This window comes from Gossypium arboreum, chromosome 8 (assembly GCF_025698485.1).
Source record: "Gossypium arboreum isolate Shixiya-1 chromosome 8, ASM2569848v2, whole genome shotgun sequence".
Taxonomy (NCBI): domain Eukaryota; kingdom Viridiplantae; phylum Streptophyta; class Magnoliopsida; order Malvales; family Malvaceae; genus Gossypium; species Gossypium arboreum.
Window position 1 is genome coordinate 134,373,422 of NC_069077.1, and position 22,978 is coordinate 134,396,399.

Consider the following 22,978-nt stretch of genomic DNA (forward strand, 5'->3'; position numbering starts at 1 on the left):
AGTCACAAATTACAAAGTAGCATTTGTAAACAAAAAAGGAGTGAAATTATAAACATGGGACAATGCGCACAAATGAAATACTATATTCGACGAAAAATAATAGTATAAACATAAAAAATGAATTAATCAACACATCATGGTAATGAGTTCATATCTTACTTAAGACATTAATAAGAAACCAAAATATAACTTACCACAAAAACATATTAGGAGGAAATAAAACAAATTTTCAAATATAAATGAATAACAATTAAAATGATAATGCAAATGAAGAGTAAACAATATGCAGCAGTTATGTATGAAATGAAATGAAAACTAAAAACAATACATAATATATAAAACAATACGGATAATAGGAGTCAATATAATGTGTAACAATTCAAAAGCCACTAATAAAAATTTAAGGTTTGAAATGATTTACATATATATGAAATAAAACTAAGAACATGTAAATGAAGATTAAAATAAATATTGTAAAAGAAGAATTTTAGAGCAAATAACATACAAAAATATTTTAAAAACAAAACATATCTATTTAAAGGTGATGATATACAGACAATAATAAAAAACATAAACAATATATAATGAAAATATAATAAAAATAAAAATAAACAATATACATGACAAAATGACAAATCAATATAGAATATAACAATATATACATGAAATAATCTTGAATAACAAGGAAATAATAAAACATACTTTTAAAGAATAAACTATTTACGTAATAAATTTGAAAGGGACAAAAATAAATAAATTTAAAAGAAATTATATGTGTAAAAGAACATGGAACTAATAATGTGTATGAAATAAAACTAATTTTGTCATAAATCATATATGTATTAATATAAATTAAATATAAATTAAATATTATACAAAATTTAAAAAACGATATGATATACAAGGTAATTTCAAAATAATAGTTTTATGATTTTAAAAAGTAAATTATCAAAGTAATTTAAAATGTATATAAAAAATGCTAAACGAATTAAAAAAAATGAACTATACAAATTAAAAGGACTCAATTAGAATAAAAATAAACTAAAAGGATATTTAATAAATAAAATACACTGCTGAAATTAAAGGAAGGACTGAAGTACAATGCGCTCCAATGCTCCGGGACCTAAACTGGCAATATACCAGACCCAAAACGCAGAGCTTAGGTTCGGACCTGACTGCAAACATGCGCAAGTTACAGGGATAGTTTAAAAGAACAAAGAAATACAAATGTAAACTGATTGAAAGGTAGCGCAAAAGAGGAAGGGCTTAGCGCGGAATTAACCCTTTCATACAAAGAAGTGCAGATTTGTTTCCCTTTGAAACGGTGCCATTTCACTTGCAATTAAAAAACAAAAAAAAACAATTGGATTCTGCCATTTTCTTTACTAAAGTATATACCAGACCCCCCTTTTTCTACTACCCTTCACCTTGGCTGACTCTTAGGCTTCACCGGCGCATAATACGCCTCCACCACCGCCGAGGCTTTCACCGGATCCGCAAGGATCCGTCGACTTCAGACCGGAGAAGCGGGCTTTGGCTAAATCAACACTGAACGAACCGGTAAGAGAGCTTTCTTCCTCTCTTGTTTATATGTTTCAGAATATGTTTGTGAAAAAAAATAAAAATAAAATAAAAGATATATATAATAAACAGAAAAATAAAAAGAGGAATTTACACCTCTTTAAACTTCAGTTTTTTATTGATTTCGTGTTTCTCCTTTTTTGGATCCAGAAGCAGCCGAAGAAGAAGAAGCATTATACGATGTTCGTTAAAGTTTTTATAGGCATATTACAACTGTCTATCTTCTATTATTTTTTCTTTCATTGTCTGTTTCTGTGTTGTTTTCTTTTGTCTCTGTTGCGTGTTTCTTTTGCTTTGCAGGTGTCAGAGGGTTGGTGGTACGGGCGCCGATCGGCGGTAGCAGGGGAGGTGGTAGCGTGTGGCGGCTGGCTTAGGTAGATTTAGGGTTTCTGTTTGGCTTTAGTTCTTGGGCTAGGTGGGCTAGTTTTTGTTTGGGCTGTTGGTTTAATTTGTTTTTGGGTGTAATAGGGTGTATTGGGTTTGGGTCTGGTATTGGTTCATTGGGCCCGGTCTAATTTGGGCATTTACATCAACTATTGACATTTTGATTTTTTTTTGTTAGATTTATTGGTATGACATTTTGAAATAAAAACTACTCACTTGGTACCCATTGAAATAAAAAAAATTTGTTCACTTGATAGTCATGTAATTAAAAAATGATATTGTATTTAACCTGAAGTTAACAAAAAAATTAATAATGTTAATAGTTGGACTTGAATTTTGAAATTTGAAACCAAATTCATAGAAATAAAAGTATAGAGATTAAATTTAAAATTTTCAAAGAGTACAGAAACTTATGATATATTTTTAATATTTAAAAATGAAACATGTATAATATTTATACAGTTGTACCAAAAATTATATCGAATTATTTGATAGAATTAACAAAAATAGATATTTGAAAAGTAAAAAGGATTATATATGATTGAATTATTTAATGGACTAAATCTATCAAAAGCATGTAACTAAAAATACACATTTCAAAAAATAAAGGGATTAGAAATAATTAAATTATACATATGGACTTAATCTGTTAGGAACAAGTAATAAAAGGACGTTAAATGCAATTTGGCCTAAAAAATAAGATGAAAAAACAATGAAGCGAAGGACCTGGCTGCCAGCAAAACTTTAGAAAAGTAAAGGGATTAGAAATGATTAAATTATAACATATGGACTTAATCTGACACAAATGGGTTATATAAGGACGTTATATGCAATTTGATAAAAAAAAAAGCTTGTACTTAATTTGTCAAGAATGGGATTCGAACCCATGCCCTTTCGGACCAGTACCTGAAACTGGCGCCTTAGACCAACTCGGCCATCTTGACTTTGTTGATTTTTTTCATCTTTTTTATTAATCTTATTGTTAGAGAACGACCATCCGTTTACTGCGCAAACCGTTTCCAACTAGTAGTAGGCATAATGGTTTTAGAGTCGGATTGGATGAAAACGAGAATGAAAGATGATTTTAGTAGTCATCAGTGTTTTTCTTATGCATTTTGATTTTCTTCAAAGCTTAATGCCCCATCAATTTTTTTAAGCACTCATATTCAATATCATTGTTGCATTACAACATATGTATGGAAATATAACCCTCAAAATATCCTTCAAACACATACCAAACTTAACAAAAAAAAAAAAAATTTAAACATCGATACATCTGACAAATCTTTATGACAGTGACTTGAGGCCCCTGATTCTAATGAATGGCTATTATTTATACACGAAACATTTACACTATGTTACTCAGACTCGGATATGTATCTCGAATACAGGTATACATCCAACCCAGTATGTTGAACTTTTGCCCAGTTTTTCTTTTTGTTCTTGGAGGGTTATATCTCTAAATCTGTACCCTAAATGCAACATAACATAGCATTTAAATATGCCCCATATATAAGTTAAAAGCAATGCAATTGCTTACCAAACTGATTGAGTTATGAACATGGCTTGCATATATATAGTTTCAGAATATTGAGAGGTAATAAAAGAAGGAAATAAATAAAAAAATCAATTCAAATAGTTCATTTCATAAAGAAAGATTCAATGGAAAAAGAACCTGCATATATATGTTGTAAATTATTCAAGAGGGGACCCTAGATGGGTTTAGCCCTTTTTAATCCCTGCCTAATGTTTCACACTAAGTATATCAACAAGAACCTCAAGTACAATCTGGCTGAAACACGACCCCAAAGATCGCCACAGCCATCACTGAACATTAGTCCATTTCGTGTTATGCATCGCCGTCTCACATGAGATGTATGATACATTTTCTGATTATATCCCGCAATCTGATTTTACATAATGAAAAATCCGAACAAAAAAAAAAAAGGTAACTTGAAACTCAAGCCTTAACACAAAATGCCTTGTGATTTCTATATCTAAATCTTAATTCCCTGAAACAGGCAACCCAGTTAGCTCAGATAACCGACTTTCTTTTATATTCGACGAGGGAAATGCGCAGAATTCACAGATTACCTGCTTCACAAGATTATCTTCACCTACACTATTGTGATAAACCAAAAGAATCTTCTAGGTTGCAATTCCTGAACCAAGAGAAAATCGAAATGTATAAGTTTCTATAAACCAATGAGTGCATTCTACAAAATAACAAAGAGAAAAGCTAAATGTGCAATTTTTACTCTCTGTGGTAAGTATCTTTGTATAAGAGAACTACGTACTATCTTCATACACCATTTTCAACATTAATATATCATAGCTTAAAAGTTTAGTAGCGTTAATAATTCAGTGAAAACTTCATTTATCTCTATTTCTCTTGTCCCTTCTTTGAAGATTCAAAACTTCATTAAAAGCTACCAAAATGTTACAAAAATTGTCAAAAGTAAATGATATACACATCATTATATATAAATATATATAAAGAAAACCAGACACAACCATATGGTCATTATGTTCAAAAGTTGTCGATCAATCTAGACTGGCATGGTTTATCAAAAAACTAGCATGTCATGCAACTGTTAAGAAATGAAAGAACATATTATTAAGAGGAATGTGCTGTCAAATTTAAGAGTTACACCCAAAGAAAGATAGGTAGCAGAGTCCGCAAACAAAAGTTTTAGAGGTACCATTTAATTATGCTTCTACAACACTTAGTAAACCAAACTCCTATGAACATCAAAAATATTTCTTTATAACATTTAACAAAAAATTTCCTCAAGCTGAAAATCATTGACAGAGAGATCAAGGATGTTAAGGAAAAAGTCTCACCTCTATTTGCTTGTCTCTTATTAACATTATAACCACCAATAAAACCAGGAGAACTTTTACGCATAACATCAGAAGTGGCACTATCAAGTCCATAGCCGAAAGTGCCAGAACTGTCTCGCACAGATGTTGATGATTGCCAAGTGGTATCCCCATAAATGGAAGCACTTGCAGAAAGGTTTGCAAAGGATGCATCATAACCACCATTCGATGCTGTATATGATGATGCTGGTACCACATTGGTCCCAATGTTTCTCTCATACCCTGCTGTTCCTAACCCAAAGTTGTTATCACCATTTCCATTGCCAAAATTCACACTATTGCCAGAAATGTTATCCCTTCCACCTTGACCTGAAATGGCAGAAGAACCCCAATTAGTTCCACTGTTTCCCAAGGCATTTCCTCTTAAACTCCCACTTCCAGATCCCATATATGCACCGGAACTAGCAGCATTTGTGTTGTAATTAAGTCCCCCATTTCCCCCCCAAAGATTCCGAGTCGCTGAGCTGAAAAAAGAAGTACTACCTCCACTACTTCTATCATGCCCAATAGGACTATCAAGTCCATTTGTATTACCATTATAGTACGGGTTCAATCCCTGTCCATAGCTCATGTTACCACTAAAATTTGCACCATTTCCAAAATTCAGGTTCAACCCTGGCTCAAAGTTCATGCTTATTCCATAACTGGCACCAAAAGGAGAAAACCCACTTCGACCACCAGCAACTGCGCTGAATTTACCATCCATCCCAAGTCCATAGCCACCTACACTGCTTGGAGCATATCCCAGAGTGTAGCCATTAAAAAAGTTGTTGACCCTATTCAGACCATAGTTATATCCACCTAAGGGGCTGCGACTAGGACCAGGTGATAACTCTCGGGGAACTGCTCTTTTAACCTCAACCATTTTACCATTCAGTTCATGGAAATTTTTTAGTAACACTTTGTCAACCGCCTCTTCTGAATCATAAGTGATGAATCCGAAACCCCTCGGTCTTTGGGTGTTATGATCATACATAACCACAACGTCTATGATATTCCCAAACTGATCAAAATACTTCTTGAAGTCACTCTCCGTGACTGTCGAGGTTAAGCCTCCTACAAAAATCTTTCTTGTGGGACCTGGACTAGGTGAACCATGGATGCTACTAGTGCTTCTACTCATAATATTCTGGTCATCCCTAGGAACTGCCTTTTTTGCCTCGACCTGAGAGCATAAGTAACTCAGAGATGAAAAATCAAACTTAAACATCACTTACTCTTTCTTTGAGCTGATAAGTAATTATACTAAACCAACAGAATCACAAACATTATGTGAATTCCTGCAATGAATAGTACACTGAACAACACTAATCTAGGCAGGTATGCTTAATGAACTTACTTACCATCCTGCCATCAATATTGTGTTTCTCCTTGATAACTCTCTCAGCAACAGCGGGGTCAGCAAAAACAACGAAACCGAAACCACGAGCACGCCCTGTGGTCCGGTCCTTCATGATCACTGCCTCTACTACTTCACCAAAACTACTGAAATACTCCTTGAGACGGTCTTCATCGGTGCCCCAAGATATCCCACCAATAAAAAGCTTACTGCCACTCTCCGACATCTTTTTCTACATTGCACAAAAAGCTAGTTCCATCAATAAAAACTTGAAACATTATCCAGTAATGCAAATCAAATCAAAACATCAATAGGCCAATCAAAAAGCCAATACCAAAACATTGCTTCTCAGTGACTCAAATTAAAAATATCGCATCAAAATTGTGTCTTTTATCGATTATATTAATCCAAATACAATAATGCAGATACAATTCATACCTTCTTATTTTAACAAGAAAATTGTAATCCGATTCGAAATTTGGAAACAAACAAACAAAAAAAAACCAGATCCTTCCACAGACAATCAACTGGTCAAGAAAGAATTTAACTTAACCTGCAATTCAGAAATGAAAAAGAAAAATAAGAATAAAAAAAAAAAGAATACCCAGATTGATGATCAATCAGGAAACCGATATAGAAAATTTAAGCAAAATATCGAAAACCCAAATCCAGATTCAACCAGAGAAGAAAAACCCACCGATCAAAAGAAAGCCAAGTGCCAAATCTAGCAAAAAGAAAAAAATACACACTAAGATCTGAGAGGAGGCAGAGTAAGAATAAGAATAGAAGAGGCTAATTCCATCCTCTTTTGGCCCCTTCACATAACATTTCCTTCACTTTATTGTGTATTCCTGTATTATAAAAATCACAACTTTTTAAAAAAAATTTACAAAAAAAGAAAATTGACACCCCGAAATTCAGATTCAGTTAACACGAATATTTATTAAATTTATGTTCCATTAATGCATCGATCTAAGAAAAAAATAAAAATGGAAGCTTTGTTTTAGACAAAAAGAATATGCATATACTAATCACTATTTGAGAAAGAATTTACATGGAGAGAGAGCCTGTAAAAGAAGCCGTATTTCTTAAATATTTTTATATTTTAAGGATTTGGTTTACAAATTTTCTAAAGGTTTCTTATTTTGCAGTAAAAAACTGTAAACGGAATATATTTGGTAAGAAGAGATTTGGATTGTCGTCATGCATGCATGAAAGTTTCACGCTGGGCTTTTTCAACATTTATGTGGATGGATTCTTTTTAATTATATCATAATCATTTAATGAGCGGACTTGAATTTATATATTTCTAGTAATAATTCAATCTAGTTTTGAAGGTCATCTGAAGGTATAATCGTCTAGAGCTCAAGGTTAGAAAGAGGTTTAAAATATTATTTTTAATTTTAAGGTTTAAAATTTTTTTACCTTTTAAAATTAAAAATAATTACTAATTTTAAGGAGTCTAAAAAATTAATTTTAAGGGCATAAAAGAATTTTACCAACTTTTAAGAGATCTAAAACAATTTTTCTTCAACTTCTAAAGAACTTAAAACCTCATTTTATTGTTTTGCCTAGGACCCATAAACGTTTAGAACAAGTCTAATAACAATATATCATTTGAACTAAGACCCAATCAGTCAATCAATTATAATTTTTAATTTATCAAATTTTGAAATTAAAACTCTTTTTATAAAGTATGAAATTGCTTATTATTTGATTTAACATGTATATTGTTGGTGATTTAATCTTAAAGCATTTGAGCCATATAGTGAACTTTTCTCGTGTCTATTTATGTTGAAGATAAGACTTGTTTTATAAGGTTGTGAGAAATAACAATATTTTTAAAAAATTTAAATTCTACTAATAACTTTTTATTATATTCAAAATTATAGATTATTTTTATAAGATTAAATGTAATCTTTATATTCTTTGAATATGTTAATGTCAATACTTATAATTTTCTAATTTTAAACTTTCAACAATCACAGTTAAATGCATTTGATTAAAATTAATTTTGTACTATGTATAAAATTATAGATTTAATCAATTTTTTAATTTAATTATTTTTAATATCTATATTTTTAAATTTTTAATTTTTAATCTTAATGTAAGGTTAAATCCATAACTGAATTTTTTTAAAATAATACATGAAAGTAGCAAACTAATATAATATTATATATATGGTAATATATTTAGGATAGGTAAGAATTTGAATATGATAATTTTTCTATAAATCAAAACACATATTTGAACTATATAAAATAAAACATTTAACATAAATATTTTAAAATAAATAGAAAGTTTAAGTAGATTTAATTTGATTTATAATAAGTATTGGGCAAAATAATAAAGATAGATCGCAGTTATAAAAGAGAATACAAATTTAAATTTTGGAGAATATATTATTAAAACAGACTGATCAATCCAATGGACCTTAACAACGGCTCTATTTCCCTCACAGAATTTGACCAGAAACCACCATCATTGTTAAATCCCTTTTTTACCCTCATCAAACCCACAAATTCTCCGCTAATTAACAGAAAAATTGTCCACGATTTGTTCTCTTTCGATGGGATGAATCGGGGGACATTGCAAACGTAAGCAGGATCATGCAGAAGGCTTTACCAGCGAACACTAAGTCCTCCAAAGACCCCAAAGAGACGGTCCAATAATGCATTTCTAAGTTCAAGTTTCGTCACTGGCGAAGGTAGAGGGGAAAAGGTTGTAGCCATCAAAAGATTAAGCTCTCAGTTCACCACTTCTCATATCCCTCAATCTCCTCTTCAGTTTCTGGAACCATTCGCATTAGCACAATGAAGCTGAATCATTAGGCCAATCAGGAAGAAACATATATATATATATATATATAAATTGTTTAACGAAGGTTGCAATTTGGGAATGAAGAAAGGTTACATACAGATGGTGGGAGTCTAACCCAAGCTTGCTTATTGAATGAACTAACTGGATCATTTTAACCTATATATATTTTATCTAACAGCAGTATACGCATGACATGTATGCACATGTATGTACATATGCTCTTAGCTATATGGTTTAAATTCCCTATATCTCATGAAATTATCATATTCTGTGTACTACAACATGCAGCATCTAATAATATTTTTGCACTTATGAATCCTTGTCGTACTCGGACCTTATTCACTGAAATTAACTGGTGGGATTTGATAAGAGAGAATATGAAACAGTTCTTCAATTCTCAAGCAACAGGGAAGTGAGCACTTCACTTGTATGGTTTCATACCCTTTATTTCTTCTTTAAAGTACTCATGCCCGACACACATATGCATATATGCGTGTTGATATATGGAAAAGCTTAGAGAAAGTCTGTGTTACTACTTTCACTCGGTAACAAGGGTACAAGACTGAGCCTAACCACATTACTTACTTAAAACTCAGGATTCACTCGACAGGAGTTGAAAAAACAGATTATGAATTATTGGTTGTAAAACAAGCGTCAATGGTGATGCACCAAGCACCTTAAACATAAATCTTTAAGGCAAAAGGGTAGTCTTACATATTGAGCACGATATAGTATTTTCTGCTCACTTGTGCATAAATCTACTGCTAGCTGTTTCAGAAACACTCCTCTATTCTGTTGTTCTTGAGATGTTATATCCAAATCCATGGAGCCACTTTCCTATGCAAAAAATTAAATTAAATTAAATAGTGGCACATTAACTTGAGGTATTTAGATATCAGACCTAATTCAGTTTTGTCAAATAAAGAGTTTCTTCTTGTTATGGTAATTTCAATCCATGTACATGTACAGTTTTTCAAGTTCTCAAAAAAAGATTTCCACGAAAAAAATTTGGAAAAGAAGATGCTTCCAATTTCCCTCTTACCCTATGTTACTCAGACTCAGGAGTGAGTATCAAACATGAAAATGTGTCCGATACAGATATGTTAATTTTTTTTTTTCTAATTTTTTTCATGTATCTGGGAGCCTAAAGGATAATATTCCATACTCATATTTGAAAATGTGTCGGAAACAGGTAATTTAAGGGAAATGAAGAATCAGACAATATGCTCCTCACCTTCAAGAATTTAGAATACTTTGATATGCTTGATTCACAACTGTCAAGAATAAATTGCAGTGCTTTTTCTTCAATTTCAGGGTATCTTAAATCCTTCCTGATAATAGATTCATTGGATGCCATAGCAGCCATCTGAAGAAGCAATCTTTAAGAATTCAATGCTTAAACTTTGAGCCTGGGATTTAGAAGGTAGAGAGTTTTCAAACCTCCTCAAACTGCTTGCTCATGCTTGGAGGGCTGACTGTTAGGTAAGCATATGCCATTAACTCCAATGGCCAACCACTGATTTGTATAGGATAACACTGAGAACTGCTACAAAAGATTCACGAGAATGAAACAATCATTAATAATGGAATAAATTTGATTTTAAATCAACAAATCAAACCCAAAACTCGAGGAAATATATATGTATCCAGCTTACGCAGACAATCCATGCTTCATCAAAGCTTTCAATTTCTGCTTATAACATTTGTCAGATATTTTAAGGGATAGAGGTAGCTCTACTGAATCATTAAGATTTGTGCCCTGTTTTGGAACAAATCCATAAGATAATAGCAGCTCTGCATTAGATTTTTTGCCATATGATATGAAAACCTGCATAAAATAATGCAAGTAACCAGTCATCTATAAGACATTTTAAACTTTCCGGTCCAGAAATCTAAATATTGAAGAAGTTCATGTGTACAACAGGCTAGCCTGAAAGTCTATGATCATTATAAAACGTTACTTTTAAGGATTAGTCCTAGTTCCAAAATGTATAGATCGAGCAAAATCAGTTTGGATACACAAAGTGTGCATATGCGCATCACATACGGCCATTACCTTTAACTTATTTTGGTTTGTAGGGCTCACAATTATATCCCATTATCTTCCTTTTCCTTTCAATATGAGTTTGATGCACACTATAGGCTACATGCATTCATGTTTTCTATATGCAGCAGGAAAATATCATGCATATACCTATGTGCATTTATAGTAAGTTTTTTTCCCCTTCTCATGAAGCTTCCATATCTGAATACCAACAAGCTCTCTTGCAGGAAGTCTGTAATCTTTTAAGGCATATCATTGACAAAACCAAGTAACAATATAAGTTTTACGTACTGTGTCCCCCTGATTTTATTATTGCTCCAATTATCTCAATGTCCCAGAGATCAAAGAACATAATATAATATATATTTACTATCGGGATCTGATTTACCTGCTCACCTGGCTGATATGCCCGATCAGTTGTAAAGACAACTGCCTGTGATGATTTGTCATAATTCAAATATGTTTCCACCTGAATCAGCAAAAACAGATAAGAGCACTCAGGTTAGCATAAACACCCAATTTTATCTAGGTTCTTTTAACCCGAAGTTAGTATTTGATTTTTGCAAATTATGGCAGTTATATATCTCACAAGCATTTTTAATAGAGAAAGACCTCTCTATACCTCACAGCTATGATTGAGCATATCTGCCCAAGGAACCAAGGCAACCTTTCCATCCATTGAATATAGGTATACCTGTGTTTAACAGAGAAATAAAGATTTTAAAGCTTCCATTCTTCTTTTGTACATTGTCTTAAACCATAAGTTTTACATGTAAGAATTTTATATGATGGATATATATATGTGTATATGTATGTATAAGTGGTATCAAAGTGAACTTGAAAGTACTGCATCCCTCTTTGGTTGGATTTAGTTTGAACTGACAAACACAGTTGAGGTTAACATCCATTATAACATTTCAAAGTAGACCTGCTTACCAATCGTGATAAGAGAATGCCAAAAGACCATCTGAAAGTCACCAAATTGAATACCTGCAAATAATTTATACTGCAAAATAAGTAGAGAGCTATATGTTGTTCTGACTCCTCATTTTTCTTTAAGTACTCATTTCCAACGCATATTTGAAATAGGTATGAGGATATGATCCTCTAAGCACTCTCCAAATACATGTATATCTTGAAAAAAATTTGAAGATATCCGTGCTAGACATATACCTATATCCAACAACTTTGATCTAAAATCTAAATTTAAAGAAAGCAGGATATTTGCAAAAAGGGGTTGATAAAACAACCTAAATGCAAGTAAAGTTGAATTACTAAAAACATATACTTCCTTTACTAGTTTTTTTTCTTAAAGAGAAACAAATACTTGGATAAAACAAGATGCTATTTCCTTACTGATTGAACTTACACACACACATATATACGGGTAAAGATGTTTCATCGCAGAAGCTTCATAAAGTGGTAGCATCAGAAGCAGATCATTAGAATAACGCTTCAAATTGCACTAACATAGCAGAAAACTAGTTTTGCATTGTAGAGCTATGTTGCTTTGACTTTTTGTTTCCAACACGCATTTAGGTAACGTATATGGATCTCAAAGGATGCTCCATAGAAAAACATAAAAAAACTTTAAACTTCCTCGTGTCTGACACTCACATCTGAGTCTGAGTAACATAAATATGGAGTAAGTACCTCTTTAGGGAATAAATGAGGGTGCTTGGAAAATATCCTACGTCTTAAATCGTCGAATCTACATGAAACATGAGAACAATTTATTGGAAGCAAATTAGAAATTTTTATACTCAATAACTATGTTACTCTAATTCAGGGATTAGAGTCAGATTCAGGTTTGTGTCCGACACGATATGTTCAATTTTGTATAAGAATCATACCCATACTCATATCCAAATATATATTGGATAGAGATTTCAGTCATGAATACTTTAAACAAAATGAAGACTAGGAGCAATATAGTTCTAGGAATATAAACCAATAACCCAATATGAACCAAGTAATGGTTGAGAGTCATACGTTCCAGTAATATCAGCAATTCTTTATCTGCGATGCTTTGAGATACCTGTCTAGTTCTGATCGTCTCCTGAAACAATACAGAGAGACTATAGAGGGAAAATCTGAGTAACCCCTTTATGCATAGCAAGGTAAAACTCTTGAGAGTTCAAGCATGCCACCAAGTAGTCAAGGCCAGAAAAGAATCTTTGTTCTACTTGGGCTCGAGTTCAAGTGTCAGATATGGGTCTTTGGCTGACATGTATTATTCAAAAAATTTCAAGATTTTCATGTGTTGAAAGGTCTCTGAAAGATTATATCCTCGTATTTACTATTCATGCTCAAGTATGTATTGGACACGAATATTTAAAGAAAAATAAAGAGATGAAACTCACCAGTGTAAAAGAGAATAGGGTTCTCGAGGTAAGGAAGATATATAATTGCTCCATCTGGAAGATTTCTGGAGATTTGCTTCACTAATAAGATAGGTTGCTAACAATGGCAAATCTGCAACATTTTGCTGTTTTAATACGTGACCAGCCACAGGTGAACTCCAATCCTAAGATTAAAGAACAATTATAACGTTAAAACCAATTAAAACTGCTCCAGTGTTATCTGATTGAAAATTTTAACTAAAAACCAATAAACCAAGATATAAAATACTCCTAGAATTGGTCATGAACAAAATCAGTTTTAATAACTCACTGAATCTGAAGTGATGAGAAGCGAGGGAGGCACAAAGAGAATCTTCTCGCCCCTGTTGATTTTCTTCAAAGCAACCAATCCTCTCTTTCCCATTTCCACTTTGTTTATCCCCACCTTTTGAGGAGGCAAGCCCGAATCCGACAACCAATTTTGAAGAGCCTCAGCATTCTCCAAGGAATCAATGTCGCAGCCCCAAGGCAGGGTCGTGTTCAACGACATCGTTTTGGTTTCGGAAATTGAGCGTTGAACCGAGCGTGCTCTCTTGAGATGAAGTGAAGGGTGACTGTGAGAGTAGCTTAGCTTGAAGTGGAATCGTGGAGAGAAAGTTGGAAGGGAGAAGAGGGTAGCGTGGAAGGTTCTAGAAGCTTCGGCCATGGCTGGGAACTTCGAAGGAGATTACGCGTTATCTGATTAAAAAGGAAAAAAAAAATCCTAAGCGCGACGTGGTGAAAATGGTGATTTGGCTTTGGTCGTTTTTGACAGTTACATCCAACTGAACTACAGTATCAATTTTAATCTAAAAATCATATTTTGTTTTATTACTTAAAATATTATTATTTTTCTATTATAACTTTGCTTCGTATGTATGATGAATATTCAATTTTACCAAAAATCATTTTAACCCTTTAGTTAAATTTTTTTACCTCCTAAATTTACATTGTCGATCAAATGACTAAAAATAATGAAACTATTAACTTTTATTGACTTTGTTGATATGGCAAACACAAGCATTGCAATCTAAATATCACATTAACAATTAATTAATTTTTAAATTTTATATAAAAATGTTTTAAAAATAAAAATATTTAATTTTTTAAAAATCAATTAATTGCCAACATGTTAACTAACATTTTTCTTCTATTTTATGATGATTTAACATATAATCCAAGTTTAAAAGCTAAAATTAAATGGAATATTAAAATATTTTTATAAAATTAAAAGTCTAAATAGATCATTATGACAGAAAAACCAACCTAGTAAATTGATGCCTATAAACATGATTAAAAATTGTTTAATTACAATGTGAAATAATTTCTACATGTAGTTTATTATTATAAAATTTATTTATCTTCAAATATCATTTTTATATTATTATATTCATCTTCTTTTAACGACAATAAATCATGCATTCATTTCATATTCGCATAATCCCTTAGATTATATGTCATATTGATAAGTTTTATGATATTTATCATACAATTTTTCATGTCATGATTATTTTGTTCTAATATGAGTTAAAAGATCCGAAAGCTTTAGTTCTTTATCTGATGCATTCTCAATGAAAATATGTAAATGGATAAACAATTTCTTTTTTATAAAACCTTTAATACAGCACTCTGTTGGATTAAGAACAAATAAATTCCCAAAAATAAAAAAAAATAAAAATAATAAAAAAATCTAGGGCACACAACTAGACCATCAAATCTGCAAGACCAAGTGTACCTATCACCCCCTATATTTCCCAAACTCTAATTTGCTTGAAAAATATTCCAACATAAATATCGGAAAGCTGTCTAAATACATGCCAACATTTGCATCCAAGTCCGAGAAAGCATCCACCACCGGAGCGTATATTATTATCACAAGCAACTTTTTATTCAGCCAAAACCAATATGTTTCATTGACTACTTCCTCAGGGTTAGCGTATAGGACCTTCTCAACAAACATTTACAAACCCTTTTGATCTGAACTATCTATACATTCCCCCAAAATGTGCACACACACAAGCTATCTATAGCTACAAGCATTTCAAGCCATCTAAGCTTAAATGCAATTTTGTTCAACGGTATGCTGCCATACCAAAAGCTTAAACTGAGTAGTTCAATTACCTCTGATGCATTGGCTTCCCCTGAAAGTTACCTACGACTTGAGATCCATATGCCAAGAAAAACTAGAATGTTAAAAGACGCATCCACCTCTGTAGGTGATCGACAATCTAGCGTACGATTACTAATTGCCTAAAAGTTACAGCCAAACCTCAAAAGTAATTCTAACTAAAGCTCAAAACAAGATAGAAGTCTTCGACTACAATGAAAAGGGAAAAAGAAACTTAAAGCAAAATACAGCAGCTACACTAAAATTCAAGTTTGCCATTTGATGAGAAGCTCTAGGCTGATGATGATCTAACTTGGGTTCTCTATGCAATGGACCGAAGACAAGCGAATCTAATTGTTCCTCGGATCTTTTTAGGTAGTGCTAACTTGCAAAAGTGCACAGTGCCTACCAAACCGTGCGACGAGAAATGCTGAAGATTTTGAAAACCTGGGGCAACTTCTATGGAAGATCTTAATCACGCTCTACCTTGAGTAAGGATGATAGCGACTACTGCCTCCGTATCTCGTTCTACTACCATATACAGGACCACCAAAACCAGCACCCGGGCCTGAATCATAACTACCACTTGAGCCTGAACCACCATAACTTCCATAGCCACCTGCACGTCCATATGCACCCATAGCACTCCCACTAAGCCCACCAGCATAGGAACCAAAGCTGCTAGAATAACCAAATGATGGATCTCCATGATAACCATAAAAACCACCACCACCAAACCCCCCATAACTACCACCAAAATCAGCACCAATACCAGCATAAGCACCATAATCTCCAAATCTACTGCCAAAACCTCCAAAAGACCTATAAGGAGCAGGACCATAACCACCATCACCACCATAATCACCAAATCCACCAAAACCATCATTGTATGAGCGTATATTAGATTCCCTACCATATCCAGGACCAGGTGCTGGGTTTGAGGCTCTCTTCGGTTCAGCCTTCTTGATTTCAACCTACAATAAAGAAGTAAGTCAATCTAGGTTTCCTTCACTGGTAAATTATCTTGCCTGCCTTGAGAAGGAAAGACTTAATAACAACAATAAACCTGCCCGAACACAGCTGAATTCAAAGTTGAAACACTAAATCTCTTAAAACCAACAGAAGTACACAATAATATTTAACTTGAGAATAACAATAATTGTTGCTTCCATCGACGGAAGAGTTTGACATGCCACTTCGCACTGTTTCTCCGCAAAGAATACATACATATCTGTTTACATCAGATTGAGTACTCACCTGAGTACCCTCCATATCTATCAAGTTTCCATTGGCCAGCATATTGTCAACCACTTCTTCACTGTCAAACACAATAAAACCGAAACCCCGAGATCGCTTCGTTGCGTGGTCTCGTATTATCTCATGTTCCACCACCTCTCCATACTTTGAGAAGAAATTCTTGAACTCATCTAAGGTTCAAACAGAAAAGAAAAGGAAAATATTAAACAAACAATATTCTCCCGTTAAAAGTATAAACAATAACAATTAGAAAAATAAACTTTAACACTTGATGTTACAAAAAGAAAATGTATAAAATCAAATATTAGACCTTCGGTAACAGATGTCAGAATCCCGCCAACAAATAATTTCTTTGTCTTGATGTCATTTGACTGCGAAGAACCTTTTGGGATTGTTCTCTTAATCTCAACCTGTACCAAATAATTAAGCCTTCATACAATATTGCAATTCAAAAACACTTCAAAAGTCTAACAAGCTCAAATCGAAATATCCAACCTTTCCACCAAAATACAAATATCACATTACAGCTAAACCCACCTAACAATATGGAGCTCACTTGTTAAGCATTGCATTACAAAGGACTAACATTTTCTTGTTCTTCCAATTTCTGCAACCTTAGCACCAAGAAGCTTAGCTCTACACAACTAAAATGCCAAAGAAGTAGCTAAACCCTAGGAAAACCAAAAACCTAGTTCTAAACCTTTTAATTTACTTCGACTCATCAATTTTCTTAAGTAACTATCCGTGTTTAATACGGGTCCAATACATATCTAGAAAAGGTATAGGGATATTATCTTCAAAAGGTAACTTCCAAATACGTGAAAACACTTAGGAATACTAAATATACTTGTATCCAACACTCATGCCCAAGTCTGAGGAAAATAGCTAAACTTATCAGAGCCAATAGTTTGTTTTAGCTTACTTGCTTGCCATTAATGACATGATCTTTTTGCATAACAGTGTCAACAACAGAAGGATCCGCAAAGGTAATGAACCCGAAACCGCGGGGGCGACCCGTATGCCGATCTTTCATAATAACAAAATCTGTAATATCCCCATACTTTTCAAAGTACTTTATAAATGTCTCTGAAACCACGCCCCCAAAAAAATAGAAAATTCAATAATTGAAGAACACCCATCAAAGGAAAACAAATAGAAACCTCAAAGAGAGTAATAAAAGAAAGAAAGCTCGGATCACCTGAAGTTGTATCCCTCGCTAAGCCTCCAATGAATATTTTCCTGCACATGAAAGAAGGGGGGACTATCAAATATCCAGAAAGGTTTGGAAAGATAAAACAAAGAGCACAAGGGTATAAATTTATAGTACCCAGGGCTAGCACCATCGTTGTCGTTGCTTCTTCTGGTACCCATGGAAGTTAGGGTTCTGAGATCTATGGGGGATAAAGAGAGAAATGAAAAGTGGGGCTAGGGTTTTACAGATTGGCAGAACTAGAAGGTAGGGTTATGAAATAGGAAGGAGAAAGGCGAACCACAAATGGAAAATCAAATTGTTTTGGTTTACATCGTTATTTGGTGTGTATTAAAGTAACTAAATTATACCCCTTTTTTTTTAAGAAATTTATTTAAAATTCCGTTTTTTTAAATATTTATTGGATTAGGTTGATTTTTTATTTTTTTAAATTATTAAGATTGGGTCAAAATAATGAAAATGTCGATGATTTGTAGAAAAAATGTTTCCATAAATGAAAAAGGCCCTTTTATGTATAGGTAAACATGATATAGGGTTAAATGAATTATAGTAAGTGAATCAGTATCAAACGAATTTCAAGTTTATATATCTAGTAGATCCGTCTAGGCGATCATACAAAGGGGATGATTTTAGATCGAAGCAATTTGATGAATTTCTTCTAAAAGTTCATATCAAAATAGTATTAGTTGATGAGATTTACTTCGAAAACAAAAAAAGTAAAGTTGAATTTTTTGGTTATTCTCTCAATTCGAATAAAATGCAACTGGATCTAATATGTATGACTTGGCTATCAAAATCTATATAGATAGAATTTATAGTGTGATCTCAAATGCAATTTCTATCGGACCTTTATCCTTTTTCTTTTTTTTGTTCATTAGGGTTTTTATTAGTTGGAACTTCTAGTTATCTTGGTAGGAATTTGATATATTTATTTCCGTCTCAACAAATAGCTTTTTTTCCCACAAGGAATTATGATGTCTTTTTATGGGATCGCAGACCTCTTTATTAGTTCTATTTGTGGTGCACGATTTTTTGGAATGTAGGCAATGGTTATGATCGATTCGATAGAAATGAGGGAATAGTATGTATTTTTCGTTAGGATTTTTCTGGAAAAAATCATCGCATCTTTCTACGATTCCTTATTAAAGATATTCAGTCTATTAGAATAGAAGTTAAAGAGGGTATTTATGCCCGTTGTGTCCTTTATATAGAAATTAGAGACCAGGGGGCCATTCCCTTGACTCATACTATGAGAATTTGACTCTTCACAAAATTGAACAAAAAGCTGTTGAATTGGCCTATTTTTTGCGCGTATAGATTGAAGTCTTTTTGAAATGAATTGTATAATAAAAACTTTCTCGTCAGGAGGAAAAAGCTCAATCCAAGAATCCTCTTTTTTCTATAACAAAACTAAGCTGAAATTTTTTCAGAATGCCCATTCAAACCAAAGCGGATGTATACGGAAGAGTCATAACATAAAAAAATTGTTTTTTTTTCACAAAAATAGTTTTTTATGCGTCTGTAAATGTAAAATCGCTTAACTTGATTCAGTAACAAAATAAGTAAGAAATCGAAATATTGGATTCATCTCATATATCAAAGTATTTCAAAATAAAGTCTTTCGCATTTTATTTTCAATATTTAGAATTGATACGTTAGATAAAGATAGATCATATCTTGTAAATTTTCTCTACTTTTCTTTTCTCAGCCAGCTCTCCTTTTATCGTTTCTTTTGTTCTCCTTAAGAACTAAAAACTAAACATGTGGATTTTAGGTTTAGTGTTTTGTTTTTTTTAAGTAGGGTTAGGATTTAGTGGATTCTAGGATTTAAGGTTTAAGGTTTTTTAGTTTTTTATATTTTCAAGTTTTTTTATATATTCTTTATTTTCTTTATAATTTTTGAGATATAAAGTTAATAATTATTTAATTCGATATTTAGAAGCATCGTATTTACATTAATCATATGTTCAAATTATTCGAATTGTAAAATTCAATTTGATTTATAATAGAAACTTGAACTACTGGATTTGATAAAATCTTAGTTTGTAATTTTTTTCAATTTGTTTAATGCAACTGAGTTTTAATCATTTTTTTCACGGAAGGTTGAGGTCAATCAAATTTTTCAGTGTATTATTTTTTTCAAAGCATCCGATGTGTCACTTGCACAAAGACCTATTGTTTTAGGTTACGAAGTTCAACAGACCGGATCAAGGTACTGTCGGGGGAGCATACCATGTACACCTAAGATAACAGACCTACGACTGTGAGAGATTTGGCGCACTTTATTTTCCATGTGCCCATGCAATTGCAACATGTAGCAATCAATGTTTGAATCACATGAGCTTTGTGGACAAAGTGTACAGAGTAAAACACATGTATAACGTGTGGAAAAATGTATTCCTACCGGTCTCAGATGAACGTATGTGGCCGTTAATATCAAGCGCTCCATTCAATTTGTTACTCGATAGATTATTGTGTCGCAAACCAATCAATTCAGATACGCAACAGCATAGACATTCGGGAGAAGACAAACCAACCGAGGTTATACAGGTGGTGTAGGAACCTAGGACATACAATGTCGTCATGTCCACATCGACGAGATGATATAAGGACAATGCCTCATTGATAGATTTATTAATTTTTAACTGATTTATTAATTTTTTAACTGCAATCTATTTGTTAATTTTTTTTCATTCACACTCAAATTTTGTTGTAATTTGTAAACATGCATTTTTATTATACCATACAAATCAATAAAATATACAACTTTGTTCCATTGTTCCCATGCAGACTTGATTTAATAGTATGAAATGACTATGATAACCAATTTTGATGTAAAAACGATATTTGTTTAAAAACATTTCATATCCAACGTCAGTACAATAAAAAAATTTCATATTTATTTAAAAATTTACATGAGAAGTACAAAAAAAAATTCAATCCAATCCTCGGTCAGAATGTATGCCACATCAGGGTGGTCAACGGTTGCGAGCTGGATTCTTTCTTGGTTCAACCTCCGGTACAGGTTATAGTCTCGGCCTCTCATCTTCTTCACTTTTATTTGTAGTTGATTGCAACCAGTTGCTTATTGGTTGCCATCATGTATCCTTTATTCTAGGAATAGATGGTTGCGAAGATGGTCTACCTTGGTAGAACAATGATCCCGGAGGTTTTTGCGACACCATTGATATAGGAGTATGACTATATTGTGTCCCATACATCGATGGCACAATAATCAAACTTACGATCGGTGCCCTAAACATAAACAGCCTATATGTCGTCGTTGGCATCGTCGTCATCTAAAACGTCGATGGCATAGGCATGTAATATGTCGAGGACGGAGGTCCAAAAAATAAAATCTGACACTGATGTAGAAATAGTAAAATGTGGTGCAATATGTGGTGCTTGTGTAAAAATGACGGGGTTAGTAAAAGCACCAGAATAAGTCGAGTCATACTATCCGAGGGGTGGTACGGCCATCGATGTCAATTCTTGCATACGTGTAGACGATGAACCCGCCTCGGCAGTTGTGTCAGACATTGGATGCCTAGGCGCCCATCGTTGCCTCCTCGTATGCAGTTGCCCATCCTTCACCTCTTCCGCTAGTAGATATGGCTTGCCATGATCTCTAAACTCTGACATGTACTTCAGATCGCAAATTAACTCCAGAGCAATAATGGCCTCGGGAGTAGTTAAAAACTCATACCTATTATTCCAAATATTGATATATATTGCGCATGAAATGTAGGCCAATGCTTATTCGTTCTCTTCCGTAAGTCGATATGATGTAGATCTTCGATGTCTTAGGGTGTCTGCAAAATCGATTGCCTAAACCCAAATTGCCGCAACACTCTATCCGACTCATGCATCTCCACCGTAGCATACACTACCAATTTCACCTTCATCTGCTAGATGTTGGGATTCACCAAGAATTCGGACGGGATGCATTCTTGAATTGTTGAACCGGAGTATGACGTTCATTCAAATTATATTAAAATAAAAAAATAGTTATATATACACTATTAATTTTTTAATTAACTACATTAATATTATATAATTCAAATTTAAAAAATACATACCTCTACTTCCGATCGTTGGTCTGACAGAAGTCGTATATATCGAAGCTTATCGGGTAGTTCCACGTAACTCAACTCATGGTTCCACCTATTAAAATAATATGTTGACACAATAATTTAAATTTTAAATAATTTTATTATAGGAAATATATTATCTAATGAATTTTACCTTGTTACGAGTTAGAATGTATAAGGGTAGTTTATAACACCCTTTACCCGTGTCCGACGTTGGAACAGGGTACGAGGCATTACCGGACTTAACCGTTCACAAAAATGTAAAAACCGGCTACAAAACTTCAATCGTATCAAAACTTTTCATACACATGCATAATGTCCCATATACGGGCCTATGAAGCCCTAAACATGTATTGAAAGTAGTTACGGACTAAACCAAGAACATTAGAAAGTTTTGGGAAAACTTAGAAAATTTTTCCATGACATAAAGTCACACGCCCGTGTGCCTTCGACACGCCTATGTCCTCAGGTCGTGTAACTCACTGACTATGACGTCAGTGAATAAATTGAACCACACGGTCAAGCCACACGCCCATGTGCTAAGGCCGTGTCCTATGTCTCAGCCCGTGTGGCCAACACTTAGGCTATTTTTCAAGCCTTTAAGTTACCCTTAATCCTTCACGTCTTTGTTTCCATATTACAGATTTAATTCATGGCCATGACCACTTAGATTGGTCATAAAACATTCATAATGCACATATTTCATAACACTAACCATATATGGCCAACAAGCATAATCACATCATCTCATCAGAAGCATTAGAACATAGCATAGATAGATAGGTCCACAAACCATAATCAATATGAGACACACCTCTTGGCCACTAATAACTCAATATAGACCAATACATTAGGCTAACCATATTAACACATATCATAAA

At 33.2% G+C, this 22,978-nt stretch overlaps 2 protein-coding genes, 1 long non-coding RNA gene, 1 other non-coding gene and 1 pseudogene across 8 annotated transcripts; 1 reads left to right on the forward strand and 4 right to left on the reverse strand.

Annotated features, from left to right (window-relative positions):
• The first annotated feature begins 1,242 nt into the window (after nt 1-1,242).
• Nucleotides 1,243-2,142, forward strand: LOC108468970 (uncharacterized). The gene is made up of 2 exons (XR_001869018.2): nt 1,243-1,560; nt 1,732-2,142. It is a non-coding gene; the product is annotated as an uncharacterized LOC108468970 (long non-coding RNA).
• Nucleotides 2,143-2,828: 686 nt separating this feature from the next.
• TRNAL-CAG (transfer RNA leucine (anticodon CAG)) lies at nt 2,829-2,909 on the reverse strand. Its single transcript has one exon. It is a non-coding gene; the product is annotated as a tRNA-Leu (tRNA).
• A 714-nt stretch (nt 2,910-3,623) lies between these two features.
• Nucleotides 3,624-7,455, reverse strand: LOC108470151 (heterogeneous nuclear ribonucleoprotein 1-like). 4 transcript variants are annotated; one of them, XM_053018349.1, is made up of 6 exons: nt 7,242-7,455; nt 6,885-7,038; nt 6,626-6,740; nt 6,192-6,419; nt 4,810-6,013; nt 3,624-4,127 (listed from the first exon to the last, which is right to left on the reverse strand). In XM_053018349.1, the coding sequence occupies exons 4-6, from the start codon at nt 6,411-6,413 to the stop codon at nt 4,114-4,116; spliced, it is 1,440 nt and encodes a 479-aa protein (XP_052874309.1). In that variant the 5' UTR covers nt 6,414-6,419; nt 6,626-6,740; nt 6,885-7,038; nt 7,242-7,455; the 3' UTR covers nt 3,624-4,113. The 4 variants fall into 4 exon arrangements, with proteins under 4 accessions (XP_052874309.1, XP_017626885.1, XP_052874311.1 ...); XM_017771396.2 differs by having other exon boundaries at nt 6,885-7,455; XM_053018351.1 differs by lacking the exons at nt 6,626-6,740; nt 6,885-7,038.
• Nucleotides 7,456-8,498: 1,043 nt separating this feature from the next.
• On the reverse strand, nt 8,499-14,220 carry LOC108467761 (ribulose-1,5 bisphosphate carboxylase/oxygenase large subunit N-methyltransferase, chloroplastic-like; annotated as a pseudogene).
• A 798-nt stretch (nt 14,221-15,018) lies between these two features.
• LOC108470197 (heterogeneous nuclear ribonucleoprotein 1-like) lies at nt 15,019-18,347 on the reverse strand. 2 transcript variants are annotated; one of them, XM_053031820.1, is made up of 7 exons: nt 18,124-18,347; nt 17,995-18,035; nt 17,719-17,882; nt 17,107-17,206; nt 16,797-16,966; nt 16,453-16,513; nt 15,019-16,361 (listed from the first exon to the last, which is right to left on the reverse strand). In XM_053031820.1, exons 1-7 carry the CDS (start codon nt 18,165-18,167, stop codon nt 16,015-16,017), a joined length of 927 nt encoding a protein of 308 aa, XP_052887780.1. In that variant the 5' UTR covers nt 18,168-18,347; the 3' UTR covers nt 15,019-16,014. The 2 variants fall into 2 exon arrangements, with proteins under 2 accessions (XP_052887780.1, XP_017626953.1); XM_017771464.2 differs by having other exon boundaries at nt 15,019-16,513; nt 18,124-18,346.
• Nucleotides 18,348-22,978: the final 4,631 nt, after the last annotated feature.

What these genes read in the sequence shown, in the direction of transcription:
- LOC108470151 (XM_053018351.1), bottom strand. Translation starts at nt 6,413, where the DNA reads ATGTCGGAGAGTGGCAGTAAGCTTTTTATTGGTGGGATATCTTGGGGC. An exon ending in ACAATATTGATGGCAGGATG is followed by an intron (nt 6,014 to 6,191) that starts GTAAGTAAGTTC and finishes TTATGCTCTCAG; the next exon opens with GTCGAGGCAAAAAAGGCAGT.
- LOC108470197 (XM_017771464.2), bottom strand. Translation starts at nt 18,167, where the DNA reads ATGGGTACCAGAAGAAGCAACGACAACGATGGTGCTAGCCCTGG. An exon ending in AGCGAGGGATACAACTTCAG is followed by an intron (nt 17,883 to 17,994) that starts GTGATCCGAGCT and finishes GCGTGGTTTCAG; the next exon opens with AGACATTTATAAAGTACTTT. An exon ending in TAGATATGGAGGGTACTCAG is followed by an intron (nt 16,514 to 16,796) that starts GTGAGTACTCAA and finishes TCTTTATTGTAG; the next exon opens with GTTGAAATCAAGAAGGCTGA.